This window comes from Garra rufa, chromosome 9, assembly GCF_049309525.1.
Source record: "Garra rufa chromosome 9, GarRuf1.0, whole genome shotgun sequence".
NCBI classification, from domain to species: Eukaryota; Metazoa; Chordata; class Actinopteri; order Cypriniformes; family Cyprinidae; genus Garra; species Garra rufa.
The window spans coordinates 33,572,024-33,589,240 of NC_133369.1; the positions used below are offsets into that span (position 1 = coordinate 33,572,024).

The window sequence follows — 17,217 nt, forward strand, 5'->3', positions numbered from 1 at the left end:
AGCAATGGGTGTATCATTTAAATGCACTGTATGGTGTGCAGTTATTTTTTCTTTGTTTTGTTGCTCTGTTATTGTGGTATACTTGTTTCTGATGGGTCAATTGCTGCATTCTGTGAGAGAATATTTTTTAAAAGTTACGGCAAAACTGTATTATTACAGTATAATTACACTGTAAGCAGTTAGTCATTATTGGAAAATAAACCACTTTTGGGGTCCTGATCTTTTATTTATTTATTTATTTATTTTTTAATAATTATTGATTATTAGTCTGTGATATTCTATATAACAGTAAATAAGTCTTTAGCTGAAACCGTGGTCTTTGGTGCTTCATAAAACTCAAGTCAGCGGCTCTCCTTGTATTTGAGAATAAAAATTCATATTAGGGTACAGAAAATTAATATCTGTGGCTCTTGACAGTATATTGAGGTCTTATAAAGCAAAACGATCGGTCTCAATATATCGTCATGAGCCACTGGTATTAATTTTATGTTACTTGATGTGCTTCTTTTTTTATTTTCCACTAACTTTTGCTTTATGAATCACCAAAGACCACAGTTTCAGCTAAAAATCTTTAAAAAAACTGTTCTACTCAAGAAAAAAAAAAAAAACACATCTTGAATGGTGGAATGGAAGTGTGAGTAAATTAACAATTTTATTTATTTATTTATTTATTTATTTATTTATTTATTTATTTATTTATTTATTTATTTTTTAATTTAGGTGAACTACCCTTTTAATATGTTCTTTATAAATACTAATAAACAGCCAGTATGCTAGTAATATGCATGTTACTTAACATCTAGTTAATAGTGAGAATTGGTCCCTAAACTCTAAAGTGTTACCAAAATGTATGTTGTACTTAACTTAGGAAGTTTAAGCTCAAGCACATTGTAGTTGTTTAAAATATTATTGCCTTTGACTCACCCTCAGAGATCAGAGTGGGGTGGTAAAATTTTTTGGAAGTTTTGCCTTCAACAGGAAAAGAAATGTTTTGGAGCTAGAGATCCGTCAGGACTACACATCATCTGGCACACAAAAATATGTGGTGAGTGACCACAGTGAAAAAATCAGATGGTAAATTGTGTAAGAGAATGTATAGATTGATAAAAGAAAAAGTTTTATATGGGTAGTGAAACTGGTCAAGTGGTCTTCTAAGTGGTCCAACAATGAATATACACATGCTTTTGTTTTTTGTCAGGGCCCTATTAAAGTGACGGTGCAGGAACTGGATGGCTCTTTTAACCACACATTACAGATAGAAGAAAACAGTCTCAAACATGACATTCCCTGCCACTCCAAAAGCAGGCGGTAGGACACCATGCTTTTAAAACAAAATTCATGCCTAAATCTAATCAGTGCTTCCTGTTAATAGTGTTCCATTTAAAGGCCGGGACACACCAAGCTGACTTCAAAGAGCTAGTGGCAACAAAAGCCGACTGCAAAATATGTGTGTTCTGTGTCTGCGTAAGAGGAATTGGCTGTCTATATCAGCAGCCATTAATATCATACACTGACCAAAATTATAAACGCAACACTTTTGTTGTTGACCCCATTTTTGTGAGCTGAACTCAAAGATCAAAGACTTTTTCTATGTACAAAAAAGGCCTATTTCTCTTAAATATTGTTCGCAAATCTGTTAGTGAGCACTTCTCCTTTGCCGAGATAATCCATCTACCTCACAGGTGTGGCATATCAAGATGCTGATTAGACGTATACCTTAGGCTGGCCACAATAAAAGGCCACTTTAAAATGTGCAGTTTTATCACACAGCACAATGCCACAGATGTCGTAAGTTTTGAGTGAGCGTGCAGTTAGCATACTGACTGCAGGAATGTCCACATGAGCTGTTGCCCCATTAATTGAATGTTCATTTCTCTACCATAAGCTGTCTCCAAAGGCGTTTCAGAGAATTTGGCAGTACATCCAACCAGCCTCGCAACCGCAGACCACGTGTAACCACACCAGGCCTCCGCATCCAGCATCTTCACCTCCAAGATCGTCTGAGACCAGCCCCCCTGACAGCTGCTGCAACAATCGTTTTGCATAACCAAAGATTTTCTGCACAAGCTGTCAGAAACCATCTCGGGGAAGCTCATCTGGGGTCTCGACCTGACTGCAGTTCGTCGTCGTAATCAACTTGAGTGGGCAAATGCTCACATTCGACGGTGTCTGGCACTTTGGAGAGGTGTCCTCTTCACGGATGAATCCCGCATTTCACTGTACAGGGCAGATGGCAGACAGCATGTATAGAGTCGTGTGGGTGAGCGGTTTGCTGATGTCAACGTTGTGGATCGAGTGGCCCATGTTGGCAATGGGGATATGGTATGGGCAGGCGTTTGTTATGGACAGGGAACACAGGTGCATTTTATCGATGCCATTTTGAATGCACAGATATACCATGACGAGATCCTGAGGCCCATTGTTGTGCTATTCATCCACAAACATCACCTCATGTTGCAGCATGATAATGCATGGCCCCAGGGTGCAAGGATCTGTACAGAATTCCTAGAAGCTGAAAACATCCCAGTTCTTGCATGGCCAGAATACTCACCGGACATGTCATCCATTGAGCATGTTTGGGATGCTCTGGATCGGCATATGTGACAGCGTGTTCCAGTTCCTGCCAATATCCAGCAACTTTGCACAACCATTGAAGAGGAGTGGACCAACATTCCACAGGCCACAATCAACAACCTGATCAACTCCGGAACCCCCTAATACAGTACAACTGCACATTTCAGAGTGGCCTTTTATTGTGGCCAGCCTAAAGTACACCTGTGCAATATTCATGCTGTCTAATCAGCATCTTGATATGCCACACCTGTGAGGTGGATGGATTATCTCAGCAAAGGAGAAGTGCAGGAGATTTAGACAGATTTGTGAACAATATTTGAGAGAAAATGGCCTTTTGTCTACATAGAAAAAGTCTTCGATCTTTGAGTTCAGCTCATGAAAAATGGGGGCAAAAACAAAAGTGTTGCGTTTATAATTTTGGTCAGTGTATATTCTTCATTCAAAAGAAGAAACTGAAACAAGAATATACGAGATATATGCAGATGTACGAAACACAAACAAAGCTGCTTACTATTTTGAATATCATTTATGTTGATAACTTTCTTCCTTTTAAGTGGCTCATGGTGTTATGAAAATATTCACAAATTGGAATGCTTTCTGTTTGTGCCGCCTTCATTTACTTGCTCGTTTTCATCACTTTCACTTTAATTCTCCGGCACTGACTTGTTTACTAAACTGACCATCCAATCAGAGTTCTCACTCACGCTGATTTAACATGTTGAATCGGGCAAACTGTTGCCGACATGTGGAGCACACCAAACTAGTCTGCCCAACGTTGACCAGCGGCCAACCATCAGCTCGGTGTGTCCTGGCCTTAAAAGTCTTGTCCAGCACTTAGCATGATTTAGGTAAGTATTATATTTATTTATTTATATATTTAATTATTTATTTTGTATCTTTATTTATTCTCTCTGCCAGAAACAAGAAGAAGAAAATCCCTCTGATGAATGGAGAGGAAGTTGACATGGACTTGTCAGCCATGGAGTAAGCTGTATTTATATATTATGATATTATCACATACAGATCAATGAATGCTCCAACGTTTAACTGCGCAACACTTATATGTACATTTGAGTTAAATCTAAGATTATTGCCTTTGAGCATATTTTGTCTAATAACTGTAATTGTTTTAGCAGTAAACCCCCATTTAATATTGCACACTATATGTTTTGCACAAACAAGAGACAAAAAGGTTTTTTCTCATTTGTCCTCTAATGTTATCTGCCCCTTCCTCTCTGATATTAATTTTTGTTTCATCTGTCCATCTTTAGAATATTTTCTGTTTATTCAGTGGTAGCAGCCCTCTTGCTATATGTACACATGCACATATACGTTGTTTTTCTTCTTATGCTTATGCAGAGTGAAAGTAGGGCTGGGTGAATTTTTTTTTTTTTTTTTAATTTATTTGAATTTACGTGTTAAGACTATTTTTTTTTTCTTAAATCAAGGTATTGCAAATTATAATAATCAATGTTCAATCAGATAAATTGTCATTGCACCAATGAGAGAATAATTAGGAGACAATGTCCAACCACATGATGGCATGCTTGATTAACCGCTCACGTGCGAGAGCACTCTATGAAGCAACGTAATATAGAAATGGTGACTAACAGTCAAAGATGACTTCACATCAGGATGACCTTGTGCCAAAAAATGGTAGTAACGTTTCCACTTAAGTGCAACAAGCTGCTAAAAATAACTGATTTAATCTGATTTGTGTGGATTTATTTTTTCATCTAACCTACATAATATGATTTAATGTTTGCCGGATTTTTCCTCATTATAAACTTTAGAAAGCTGTGGGAATGAGTAAAACTATGCAACATGCACACAATCCTTCACGGAAATTCAGGACCTGATTAAACATAATTCTTTTATACAGAGATTTGTGAAATATATTTCCATGACTTCCATGACCGTACGAAGATGCGCACTGTTCAGCTTCTATAGCTTAAAATTGACAGCCGCAAAAATGGCACGAAAGCAGAGTTAGGGGTGTTCGGTTCCAGGTTTTCGGAGTCGACTCAGATCCTCGACTCCCACCATAGAATCGACTCCTCAACTCCATTTACAATGACTGTCCCAATTAGTCCAGTTTAGCGGTGACATTAACTTTAAATGAGATATCAACATTGTTTCACAGAGGGAAAGACACAAAAAACAGCCATGCTGAAATATTAAATAAGAAAGAAGATATTCTTTAATAAATTAGTCATATAATGGTCAGGGGATTGCAGTAAATGCATATTCTTGTTTATTATGTGGGTTTTTAATGATTTAAGATTAGTTTAATGATTGAATAGCCTATGGAAAACCAAATGTAGCCTATTATTGACTGCATTAAACAGGCTAACAATGCATAAGAAAAAATCAATTATACAAAGCTGTCTATACATAAGCATGTATAGTTACAAAATAAATTTACTATTCCACACCTGTATCACACATACTCCAGTTGCAGTGTTTTTTTTTTTCCTGTGTCCATCATGAGCATTCACTCCATGCGTTCCAAATTGGTGCGATCGTTTCCTTTTTTTTTTTTTTTTTCTTTTTCTGTGGGGCATTGCTCACGGTAAAAATGTACTTGGATTGATACGAAATGTATTAATTACGCCATAAATGCATATCATTTAAAGTAGTTTTAGCTATAGGTTTAATAAAGCAAGGAAAAGTACCCTACACTGTTAGATAAACATGGTAACCAAGTACTTGTGGAGTTAGAAGAACAAAGGCTGTATCCGAAATCGCCCCCTATACCCTATTCACTATTCCCTACATTAGTCCACTCGTACAGTTCACTTGAAGGAGTGAATGAAAACGAGTGAGTGAATTCGGACACTAAGTGCACCGGAAAGACTGCCGCTTTTGCATAGTATTGCTTACTGTTTAACAATCATTTAAAACGGACAGTTCGAGTAGTAAGATTAAAGGATTTATCTTGAACTATGCCAAGGAGTTTATGTATAAACCTTGGTTAAACAATTTAATAATCAATTTACAACAAATTTGTACCTGTGTTGTACGCTGCATTACGCAGTGGACGAGCGCGTTGTAAAATGAACAGATTGATGATTCAGCTGCGGGCGCCATCGTCTGGAGAGACGCGGGAATTCAGTCGGCGCGCGACTCTCACAGTGCATTATGGGTTATCTCTAGCTGTTGAGCGTACATCGGTTGTACACTCGTTTTTGCTGTGCATTGTGGGATTGAATGAGTGCACTCGAGAACGTCCACTATGGTTTCGAACACTACTTAAAATGGCTGTCCCCTCAAATAGTGCCCTATTTGAGGGTATAGGGCAGGGGTCCCCAAACTAAGTCCCGGGGGCCGAATGCGGCCCGCCCCCACATTTGGACTGGCCCTCTGAACAATGCCAGAGACATATTTTGAAAATGAAAAATTAAAAGAAAAAAATTTAAATATGATTTACTTATATCTTGATAACAAAGGTTGGCTTTCAAACTGAAATTTGTTAGTTAATTTTCGTTTAATTTTAGTTATTAACATTCAACATAATGTGTCATCGCAATCGAACAGGTGATGCGCGAGCCAGCTAGATGACAAAATGACTCAATAGCATTTGAGGTGAAACTAGCACTGCTTGTGGGACAGGTGCAAAAGCAAGACTTCACTTATCTCCCAGTTACCCAAAGTTTTTCAGCTGAGAAACCAGTGGCCCCATTCCAAAAAAGCCAGCTTCTTTGGCTAAACAATGTTTGTGGCTTACCCTCCTTGTGAAGGGTGACAATGATTGTCTTCTGGACAACTGTCAGATCAGCAGTCTTCCCCATGATTGTGTAGCCTAGTGAACCAAACTGAGAGACCATTTTGACGGCTCAGGAAACCTTTGCAGACGTTTTGAGTTGATTAGCTGATATGTCACCATATTCTAATTTTTTGAGAGTGAATTGGTGTTTTTTTTTTTTAAATGTGAGCCAGATCATCACAATTAAAAGAAACAAAGACTTAAACTACTTCAGTCTGTGTGCATTCAATTTATTTAATACACAAGTTTCACAATTTGAGTTGAATTACTGAAATATATGAACTTTCTAATTTATTGAGATGCACCTGTATATCTTTTGAAAAGAAATTATCCTTTTTCTGTGTGGTGCATAACAAAATAAACTATTCTAGCATTAAAAGGTAGAATAAATGCAGGTAAAATCATAATAAAATAACTAGTAGTCAGTCCAGCCCATGGTATTTTCTTTTATAAACCGACCGGCCCCCCATTAAAGAAAAGAAAATGATGTGGCCCTCTCAGAAAAAAGTTTGGGGACCCCTGGTATAGGGGGTGATTTCGGATACAGCCAAAGTTCTTTCTATGACCTGCAGGATTACTGTGCAAAAGAAAAGGCAGTAGACGGTTGTTTTTGTCAATGGTACCTACATTTTCATTTTAAATTGTACTACCTTTTAATGTAAGAAAAGTAGACTGTAGGCTGTCTTTACGTGTTTTGCCACTTGCTTGAGCATCCTAATATATATAGCCTACCTAATATATAAATCAGTACCGAAGTAAAATGCATTTAATAATATTGATATATAAAAATATAAAAATGATAGTATTGATGTGTAAAAAGATAATCACTATGCTGAGAGAGAAAAAATAGTAACAACGTTTGAATGTGAAATCAAAATAATGGTGGTAAACATCAGATCATGGAACAAACTTGTGTAAATAAAGCACTGTGCTGCTTCTGCACTGCATAGGCTACGAACTGCACACGGACTGCACTGCAAACAGACCCTCGCTTAATTTCGTTCACTCTTTGCTTATATATAGCACTCAAGTGCCACTACTGTATATAAGGATTTGAGAATCAGTGAATAGATCCGCAATTTCGGATTCGACACGGAGTCGATTCCAGTACTGGAGTTGACTCCGACTCTAGGGCTATTCAGAGTCGAGGAATCTACTTTTTTGGAGTCGCCTCCCCATCCCTAACCAGAATACATCCCCCATATTCTTCTTTATACTGTGTCAGGGAGAGCCAGCTGACAACGTCCATTGTCTTCCATTTGTTTTTCTTCTGTCACGTTTGATTTCGCGAGTCTCCAGGAGATCTCATGTCTCTGTGAAATTGTTCTTACAGTCAACAAGTTTGTGGTCTCGCGGTTTGGTCGAATCGTCCAGTGTGTGCGTTCAGAGGATTTTAAGGCTAAAAATCGGTAGAAACTGTCTTTATGTCTGTGGTCTCCCATGGTTTTATAATCATTTGAGATTTCTAGTGTGCAGCAAGCAAGCTGGTCCACCAATGTGTTTTCCTGCTCGAATCACATGCTGGATCAGTCACCCTGCTTTGTTCCAGGACTTCGTAATTTACAAATTAGGCACTGGTTAAAAGATTAAAAGAACAAAAAAAAAAAAATCAAAATCGGGAGTCAAACTTTAAGAAATGTTTTTTTTTGTTTGTTTTTTTTTGCGCCATATCGCCCAGCCCTAAGTGAAGGCAGTGCAGAAGCTTGTGATAGAGATGTTAGGTAACTAGTGTTGTTGTCTCTCAGATGTCAGAGCAGGCAGGGCAGCCACATGGAGCTAGAGAGATCAGCTACTCTTTTCATTAGCATCGGGTAAGGATGAGCAGAAGGTTATTACCCACACTGTACAATTTTTATTAAAAACTGTACAACTGTTTTTAATAATATCCATAGTCAGAATTTAAAATCCATGGTCTTTCTTGGCTATAGGAAGGTCCTTCACAGTCTCTATAGTCAAAATCATGGGAGCTTGATTTATTTTAATATTGTGCCTACCATGATCCCTTTTTCTTCTGTTGTGATGTCACAGTGCTGACTCTCCTCTGCTGTGGATCCGAATTGATCCAGACATGTCCATCCTACGGAAAGTGGAGTTTGAACAGGCTGATTTCATGTGGCAGTACCAGTTGCGGTTTGAGAGGGATGTGGTGGCCCAGGAGGAGGCTATCTCGGCACTGGAAAAGTTTCCCACACCAGCCTCACGACTTGCGCTCACTGATATTTTAGAACAAGACCAGTGCTTTTATAAAGTCCGCATGCAGGCCTGCTTCTGTTTGGCTAAGGTAAAATGTGCTACCGTATGTATTAACTAAATATGTAGCATATTAAGTTAAATTATCAGTAAGGTGATAATGTAACTCATACACTAATTGTCAAAAGTTTAGGGTCAGTGAGATTTTGTTTTGTAGAACTTTTTAATCAGATGCATTACATTGATCAAAAGTGACTATTTCTGTTTTTCAGTTTTTTAAATGAATGCTATTATTTTGATCCATTTATTAAAGAATCCTGAAAATTTCATCATGGTTTCCATAAAAACATTAAGCATTTTCTACTGTAATAAGCAATGCTTCTTCAGCATTCATCAGTGTATTACACAATTTTCTAAAGGATCATGTGATGCTAATGGACAATACTAATTGCTTCTAAATTTCAGCTTTGCCATTATAGGAATATATTGCATTTTAAAATGTTTATTTAAATAGAGATATTTTTTTTTACATTTTAATAATATTTAACATTTTTACTGTTTTTTTTGTTGTTGTTGTTGTTGTTGTTGTTATTATTATTAAATTAATGCAGCTTTACTGAGCATTACTGAGAAACAGACTTCCCAAACCTTTAGATTATGTTCCTCAATTAGGATAAATGGTAAACAATACCTGTTTCTCCAGACTTGTGCTTGCTGGTTGACTGCATTTTCAGTGTTTTAAATGTGTGTTAATCTCAGTCTGTGACGTCCCAAGTATAGGTTATTGTATTGCAAAACACAGACTACAGCTAGCAAATGTAGGCCTAAATTATCAGAAAAAACATGTGACAAGTATGAAAAGTGTAGCATATCATACTACTAGTATTGTGATTTTCTACAAGTGAATTTTTTTTCAATAAGTGTCATGTTTTTTTTATTTTAATATATGGCAGTAATAAAGTAGTTCTTTTTTCACCTAAAGCAAGTGTGACAATATGGTAATTTGACATTGTTGTTCAGTTCAATTTATCAGTTAACCGTCTGCATCACTTATAGCACTCTATTGTCTATTCATGCAGTTGAATTAACCATTGAGTTTCCATACTGTTTACAATTATTAACTGTTTGACCTGTGTTAGATTGCTAATTCCATGATGAGCACCTGGACTGGTCCCCCAGCCATGAAGTCTCTTTTTACGCGCATGTTCTGCTGCAAAAGCTGCCCGAATATTGTGAAGACCAACAACTTCATCAGTTTTCAGAGCTACTTCCTGCAAAAGGTAATACTTATTTTTTATCTTTAACAAAAAGTATCATGGACAACTGTTGGACCTTAAAGTCCCCCTGTAGTCAAAAATGTTGTTCCTTAAAATTGATCATTAAAATTAAATACAGGTCCTTTTCAAAAAATTAGCATATTGTGATAAAGTTCATTATTTTCTGTAATGTACTGATAAACATTAGACTTTCATATATTTTAGATTCATTACACACAACTGAAGTAGTTCAAGCCTTTTATTGTTTTAATATTGATGATTTTGGCATACAGCTCATGACAACCCAAAATTCCTATCTCAAAAAATTAGCATATTTCATCCGACCAATAAAAGAAAAGTGTTTTTAATACAGAAAAAGTCAACCTTCAAATAATTGTTCAGTTATGCACTCAATACTTGGTCGGGAATCCTTTTGCAGAAATGACTGCTTCAATGCGGCGTGGCATGGAGGCAATCAGCCTGTGGCACTGCTGAGGTGTTATGGAGGCCCAGGATGCTTCGATAGCGGCCTTAAGCTCATCCAGAGTGTTGGGTCTTGCGTCTCTCAACTTTCTCTTCACAATATCCCACAGATTCTCTATGGGGTTCAGGTCAGGAGAGTTGGCAGGCCAATTGAGCACAGTAATACCATGGTCAGTAAACCATTTACCAGTGGTTTTGGCACTGTGAGCAGGTGCCAGGTCGTGCTGAAAAATGAAATCTTCATCTCCATAAAGCTTTTCAGCAGATGGAAGCATGAAGTGCTCCAAAATCTCCTGATAGCTAGCTGCATTGACCCTGCCCTTGATAAAACACAGTGGTCCAAAGTACTTTTTTCGGATGAAAGCAAATTTTGCATGTCATTCGGAAATCAAGGTGCCGGAGTCTGGAGGAAGACTGGGGAGTGGGAAATGCCAAAATGCCTGAAGTCCAGTGTCAAGTACCCACAGTCAGTGATGGTCTGGGGTGCCATGTCAGCTGCTGGTGTTGGTCCACTGGGTTTTATCAAGGGCAGGGTCAATGCAGCTAGCTATCAGGAGATTTTGGAGCACTTCATGCTTCCATCTGCTGAAAAGCTTTATGGAGATGATTTCATTTTTCAGCACGACCTGGCACCTGCTCACAGTGCCAAAACCACTGGTTTACTGACCATGGTATTACTGTGCTCAGTTGGCCTGCCAACTCTCCTGACCTGAACCCCATAGAGAATATGTGGGATATTGTGAAGAGAAAGTTGAGAGACGCAAGACCCAACACTCTGGATGAGCTTAAGGCCGCTATCGAAGCATCCTGGGCCTCCATAATACCTCAGCAGTGTCACAGGCTGATTGCCTCCATGCCACGCCGCACTGAAGCAGTCATTTCTGCGAAAGGATTCCCGACCAAGTATTGAGTGCATAACTGAACATAATTATTTGAAGGTTGACTTTTTTTGTATTAAAAACACTTTTCTTTTATTGGTCGGATGAAATATGCTAATTTTTTGAGATAGGAATTTTGGGTTGTCATGAGCTGTATGCCAAAATCATCAATATTAAAACAATAAAAGGCTTGAACTACTTCAGTTGTGTGTAATGAATCTAAAATATACGAAAGTCTAATGTTTATCAGTACATTACAGAAAATAATGAACTTTATCACAATATGCAAATTTTTTGAAAAGGACCTGTATTTAAATGTTTTTTTCTTGTGAAAATAATTTTGTCATGCCTTAAAACAGCTTGAATGTAACTCTACCCCCTTGCCTCATTTACCTACGCTTATGCAAATTAGCCCCGTCTCAACTTCACACCAGGCAGAGCCTCCTCATCCACTAACTGAACTGTGGTAAACGTGATATAATGGCCATGCAGGGATAATGACTGATAAAACTGTTTTTACTAGCGGACAACTACAGTGGATACTATAACGTTCACTGAGATTACTTACTTGAATGTTGTGTGCTCAAAATGCCTTGAAGGCTTGAATGCGCCTGCAAGATTATTCATTTGAAATACGGACACCAGTGCGGGAGAGGTGGGTCTGACTCCGGGCTACCTTTACACTGTTGCCGTGGGTTAATATTCAAGTTAGCGGCTAGCAGTCTTGCTCTATTTAATTTTTGGTTTTGTGCTGGTAATCCTATGGATTTATTTTGCATGCTAATGATAGGAATCTGTCCATTAACATGATTGGTTACTGAAGTTTGGGACAACCTTTGGGAAACTACAGTTTTAAAGAGAACATACTCCACAATGATGTTGATTAATGGATAGGCACATGGTCTAAAAGCATATTAAAACACCACATAGAAAAATAAACAACATAAAAAACTTGATTTTCGCTACAGGAGGAGTGAAAGGACCCATTCACTGGGAGACAGGACCCATTCACTCATGTCAGAAATATGCAAGACAAAGAAGCTATTCTGCAATAGAGATGCTAGATATCGGCCAAGGGAAGTTTCTGTAGAGTTTCTGCAAAGGGCAGTACTCTAGTGCCTGAATGTTAAATACTTGTTGTTCTTAGTAATTAGTTTACTTATTTTGTGCTAGAGAATTGTTGGAAACTTATTCCCTGCTATGTCAGACATGTACTATAAACGCTGTGTGAACAAGGCCCACAGATCCAGCTCTCATCTTTCACCAACATTTTTCTCTATTGTTATCGCAGTGTGTATATTGCAGGCAGCATATAGGTCAACACATCAGGCTGTCGGGCTACTCAAAACCCTGACACCTATTTTATTATTAATTTTTTTTTTTATTTGAAGGACGAAAAACACTTTATTTTTTTTATTTTATTTGATTTTACTTTATACTGTATGTTGCTAGAATGACACTAAAGTAGACTTGACTGTTCTTTTCATTTAGACTATGCCTGTAGCCATGGCTCTGCTCAGAGATGTTCAGAATCTTTGTCCCAAAGACGTCCTCAACTTTATCCTGGACCTCATCAAATACAACGACAACCGGAAGAACAAGGTAATAGAGCAAAAAATATCAGTATGTTGGAAAAAAAAAAAGAGCATTTTGGTGGAAAGTAAAAGGCTATATGCTGCAAGTGTTCCAATTGATCTGAACCTGAAAGCTCATGTTTTGTCTATATATTGCTGTCTTTATTGTTGCTGTCTAAGTTACTTGTCAGAGGTAGCATCACAAAACTGTTGTAATCTTTTGTTTTTCCTACTGCAGTTTTCTGATAATTACTATCGTGCTGAGCTGATTGATGCCCTGACAAATTCACTGACTCCTGCCATCAGCGTTAATAACGAGGTGCGCACAGTGGACAACTTAAATGCAGATGTTCGCCTGATCTTGGAGGAAATCACACGCTTTCTTAACATGGAAAAACTGCTGCCGAGCTACCGTAACACCATAACTGTCAGGTGTGTGGTCTCTTTACATGCATGTGTTTTGTGGATATATTTAGATAGGTCTCATGAAAATACAGTTGTTGCAAGTCACTTTTATTTATATAGCGCTTTAAACAATACAGGTTGTGTCAAAGCAACTTCACGGTATTAAACAGGACAATAGTGTGTCAATAATGCAGCATTGTAAACAATCAATTTTCAGTTAAAGGCAGTTCATTATTGAATTCAGTGATGTCATCATCCAGCTCAGTTCAGTTCACATAGTATGTGAAATTGCTGAAAATTAAGTGTTGTTTTCACACCCAGTTGGTTTTAGTTTATTCTAGAGTTACTACTGTTGCAAGACTATTGGATATTTTGGAGAGATGTTTCACAGATGAATGTACTGCTGTGGACTATTCATTTACATTAACAAAGTGTTGCTTGATCTCTTCTAAAATGTCCCCAAATAGAGTAAATGTGTCATGTGCATGTGTCATCTTGTGGTGTCTTCACTTCAGGATATACATTAGCAGTCAAATATTTGGACACATTATTCATTATTAATATGTTATATTTATTTTAGTATATTATCATTTAAATAAAATAAAGTCAAATTAAACAAACAGATTTAAATATAAGGACTGTTGCAAAGATTATTATGTGTAATGATAAGACTACTGTGTCACACTTCCTCCTGCCAGCTGGTGGTGCTATGAACATGATCCAAAGTAGCACCATTCATGTGATCAGCCCCATTGACCAACCATACAGCTCTAATTTGATCTAAATAATACAATGTTGTTACAAGATATTAGACTCTTTCTGTTATTTATTTATTTATTTATTTATTTTGGTCCACAAACCTTCACCATGACAACACTGTTTGAGATATCCAAAATGCGTTTACAATTTCGCATCCTTAGTGTCTTGCAATCATGTTGACCCAATTTGGTGAGAATTGTATAAATCCCCTATAAGGAGTTTCAAATTTTCAGATAGCAAGTTTTCAAATATTGGACATTCAATCGAAATTTTTTCAGTGCTTTAGTCCTAATAATCTATTACAGTACTTGTGATTTGTTTATATTTTATTTTGTTTTATAAGAACTAATATTTCAAGTAGGGCTGGGCGATATGGCCAAAAAAAAATTACCACAATTTTTTTTTTCTTCATATCAGTTGATATCTATAATTAATTTAATATCGATAATCTTAATAGAAAACATTTCTTAGTTCTGCATGTTCTAATGAATAATATTGTTTCACATAAAGAAACCAGTTTGTGTTGCTTGATAGTATTAATAATAATATTACTTTTTTTGTCTCTTAGAATGTACATTTGATAGTAGCTCGAGTTAGGATGCAGTTGTAAATTTATTTTAACTATTAACCATTGTTCTTTTTTATCAATTTTCTAAATTTTGGGGAAAAAAAAGTAAAAAAAAAAACATCTGTAAACAGGCTAGTTTTGTCTTTGTTTACTTAGTTGTAAACAAAGACAAAAATAGTTTGTTTACTTAGTTAAGCGTTAAACCGCTAGCAACTCAGAAGCACAGATTATCTGTACTTCTACTTGAGTGAAGAATGTGTGTACTTTTGCCATCTATGTAAATAATTCATTAAAATAATGATAATTTTAGTTTTGAAAAAAAGAATTTAGGCACAAATTATATACATATACAAGTATTTAACTGAGACTTTTATAACTTCCCCTTATTTGCTACTGTTGGTCTTATATCTTTTTTTTTTTTTTTTTGTGCTGTAGTTGCTTGCGGGCTATCCGCATGCTACAGAAGAATGGCCACATCCCCAGTGACCCCAGCCTGTTCAAGTCCTATGCTCAGTACGGCCACTTTGTGGATGTGAGGATTGCAGCGCTAGAGGCTGTAATAGACTATACCAGAGGTACACACGCTACACTCTATTGAACTCTGCCAGCATGCTTAAATGGCCTGAATGGGTGGTCAGTGAAGGAGAGCTTTGTAGGTTGCCAACATCTAAACATGCATTTTATGTTCTGTTAATTGGCAGTTGATAGGAGTTCCAGTGAACTGCAGTGGCTTTTGGATCTGGTACAGAATGATCCCGTTCATTACATAAGGTCAGTAATGATATAAAATATTGTGTCTTCAGCTGTGTAGTATTTGTATGTATGTATGTATGTTAAACTATTGAATTAGTAGCAGTGAAAATAAAAAATAAAATAAAGCAAATTGTTTGATACCAGGGTGTCTGCGGGGTTGTAAAAGGTAGTAAATGAAATTAGCCAAAATTAAGGGCATTAAAAAGTATTAAAAAGTAATAAACGTCATCTGAGGAGGTATTAAATTTTCGAGCCCAATTTTTTTCGTAGATAAATTTTCAATTTGTGTTAAGTGCAGGTCTTTCTTCTAAAATTTGCGTGGATTTATTTATATGTTGAGAGTAGGACCTGAGCGATATCATGTGAAGTGGTGTTTGTTCGTGCGCGCGCTCAAACAAACTGGGTACCCGGCTGGCTTGCTGCCAAACATGTAGGCGAGCTCACTTCCGTTCAAATCGCATATGGAATATAATAGCCACCAAGCTAGGATGCGCGGACGTAGCGAGCAGCTTCCCATATCAAAAGAGGCTTAATTATAATTTTAAGAGGTCTTGGAATTTGGGGGACAGAATGATGAGAATCGTGATAGGGCTGGATTAAACTAAGAGGCAATGATGTCATTGAATAAATATGCACCCTGCACGTTTTAAAATCAAAACGCGGCACGGATGTCTTTATATGAATGTATCTGAAGGGAAGCGACTGTCTTCAGAAACGTGTCTTTGGCATTTTCATTTCATGCCTGATAAAACAGCGTTAATGCTGCTTTGCTTACAGCCGTTACTAGGAAAACCATAATATTTCAGCGCTCCTAAAGCGCCCCCTCGTGACAGAGAATTAATTTTCACGTCCAAATTTTCAGCTGTTTTTAGTCAGATTATTGTAAATATCGACCAATGTTTTTATGCAGTAAACACATAGAGTCGTAAATGTGAAAGAAGTTAATGTGCTTTCTAAAAATCTTAACACTTATTAATAAATATAATACATTATATGCTTGATTTATCCCTTTTAATGGTATAAAGGCTGAAATGCCATTGTATAAGATTTTTTGCTTTTGTTAAAACCTGTATCTGAATTGTAAATTATGTAATTTTATGGCTTAATATGTTACTGTACATCGTCCAACCACACTCATACTGTTCATTTTACTTGTGCAGCTCTTAAAAAAGGTCATAAATTGCTTTTAAATTGATATTTAAAAAATCTGCAGATACACTGTAAATAGTGAAATCAAATTCATTCATTGATATTTGATAATATTTGTGTATTTAAAATATTTTTGATTGACATTTAGACTCCTATCTAATTTTTATATATTTAAAAAAAAAAATATATATATATATATATATATGTGTATATATTTGGGCTAGTTAATTTTTTTCAGGCTACAAAAATCTGAAGAGTACCTGCACGAAGGGCTACCAGCGATTTTGAAATTTTGCAAGCCCTGTAGTCATGCTGTATCAGAATTGCTCAGTAAGTTGCATAAGTTAGTTTGCTCTTTATTTGTCAACTGTAATATCCAGCATTTCAAAGGGGGATTTACATTGTAGCCTAAAGTGGAGGTTGAATAGGGAAGTGTGATTGCAGAGAACCGATTGGCACATAGATAATGAGATATTCTGCACTTTATTAATTATTATTAAGGCCCTTTATTCTTCTAAGAGCCAAATGAGTAAACATGCCAATGACTGGTCAACATTGGCCCAAATTTACAGGCAGTGAAATCTGTCACATACTTATATAATTACAGTGTAAAGTTTATTATTATCTGGTTGCTTCCTCTTTTTATTTTTCAAGGCCCAATTTGAACCACTTGAAAATTTGGTTCAAATTTTGATGCGTAGCTGTTCATTCAAATATCCAACATTGCTATGCAATTTTTACTTTTTGACATTGATTAAAAATATGGACAAAGGCCCATTGTGACATCTTCATTAATCCCTCTGCTTTACTTAAATGTATCAGCTTAATTTATTTTAATAACACCTGTGCTTACTTTACGACC

At 36.7% G+C, this 17,217-nt stretch overlaps 1 protein-coding gene across 1 annotated transcript in view; it reads left to right on the forward strand.

Moving 5' to 3' along the window:
- taf2 (TAF2 RNA polymerase II, TATA box binding protein (TBP)-associated factor) overlaps positions 1 to 17,217 on the forward strand; it is a 43,030-nt gene that overhangs the window by 18,182 nt on the left and 7,631 nt on the right. The window contains exons 7-15 of the mRNA XM_073847833.1: positions 931 to 1,045; positions 1,199 to 1,308; positions 3,493 to 3,558; positions 8,369 to 8,621; positions 9,670 to 9,810; positions 12,639 to 12,749; positions 12,960 to 13,153; positions 14,889 to 15,028; positions 15,155 to 15,224. Coding sequence (XP_073703934.1) covers positions 931 to 1,045; positions 1,199 to 1,308; positions 3,493 to 3,558; positions 8,369 to 8,621; positions 9,670 to 9,810; positions 12,639 to 12,749; positions 12,960 to 13,153; positions 14,889 to 15,028; positions 15,155 to 15,224 — 1,200 coding nt within the window. The remainder of the gene's footprint in view (positions 1 to 930; positions 1,046 to 1,198; positions 1,309 to 3,492; positions 3,559 to 8,368; positions 8,622 to 9,669; positions 9,811 to 12,638; positions 12,750 to 12,959; positions 13,154 to 14,888; positions 15,029 to 15,154; positions 15,225 to 17,217) is intronic.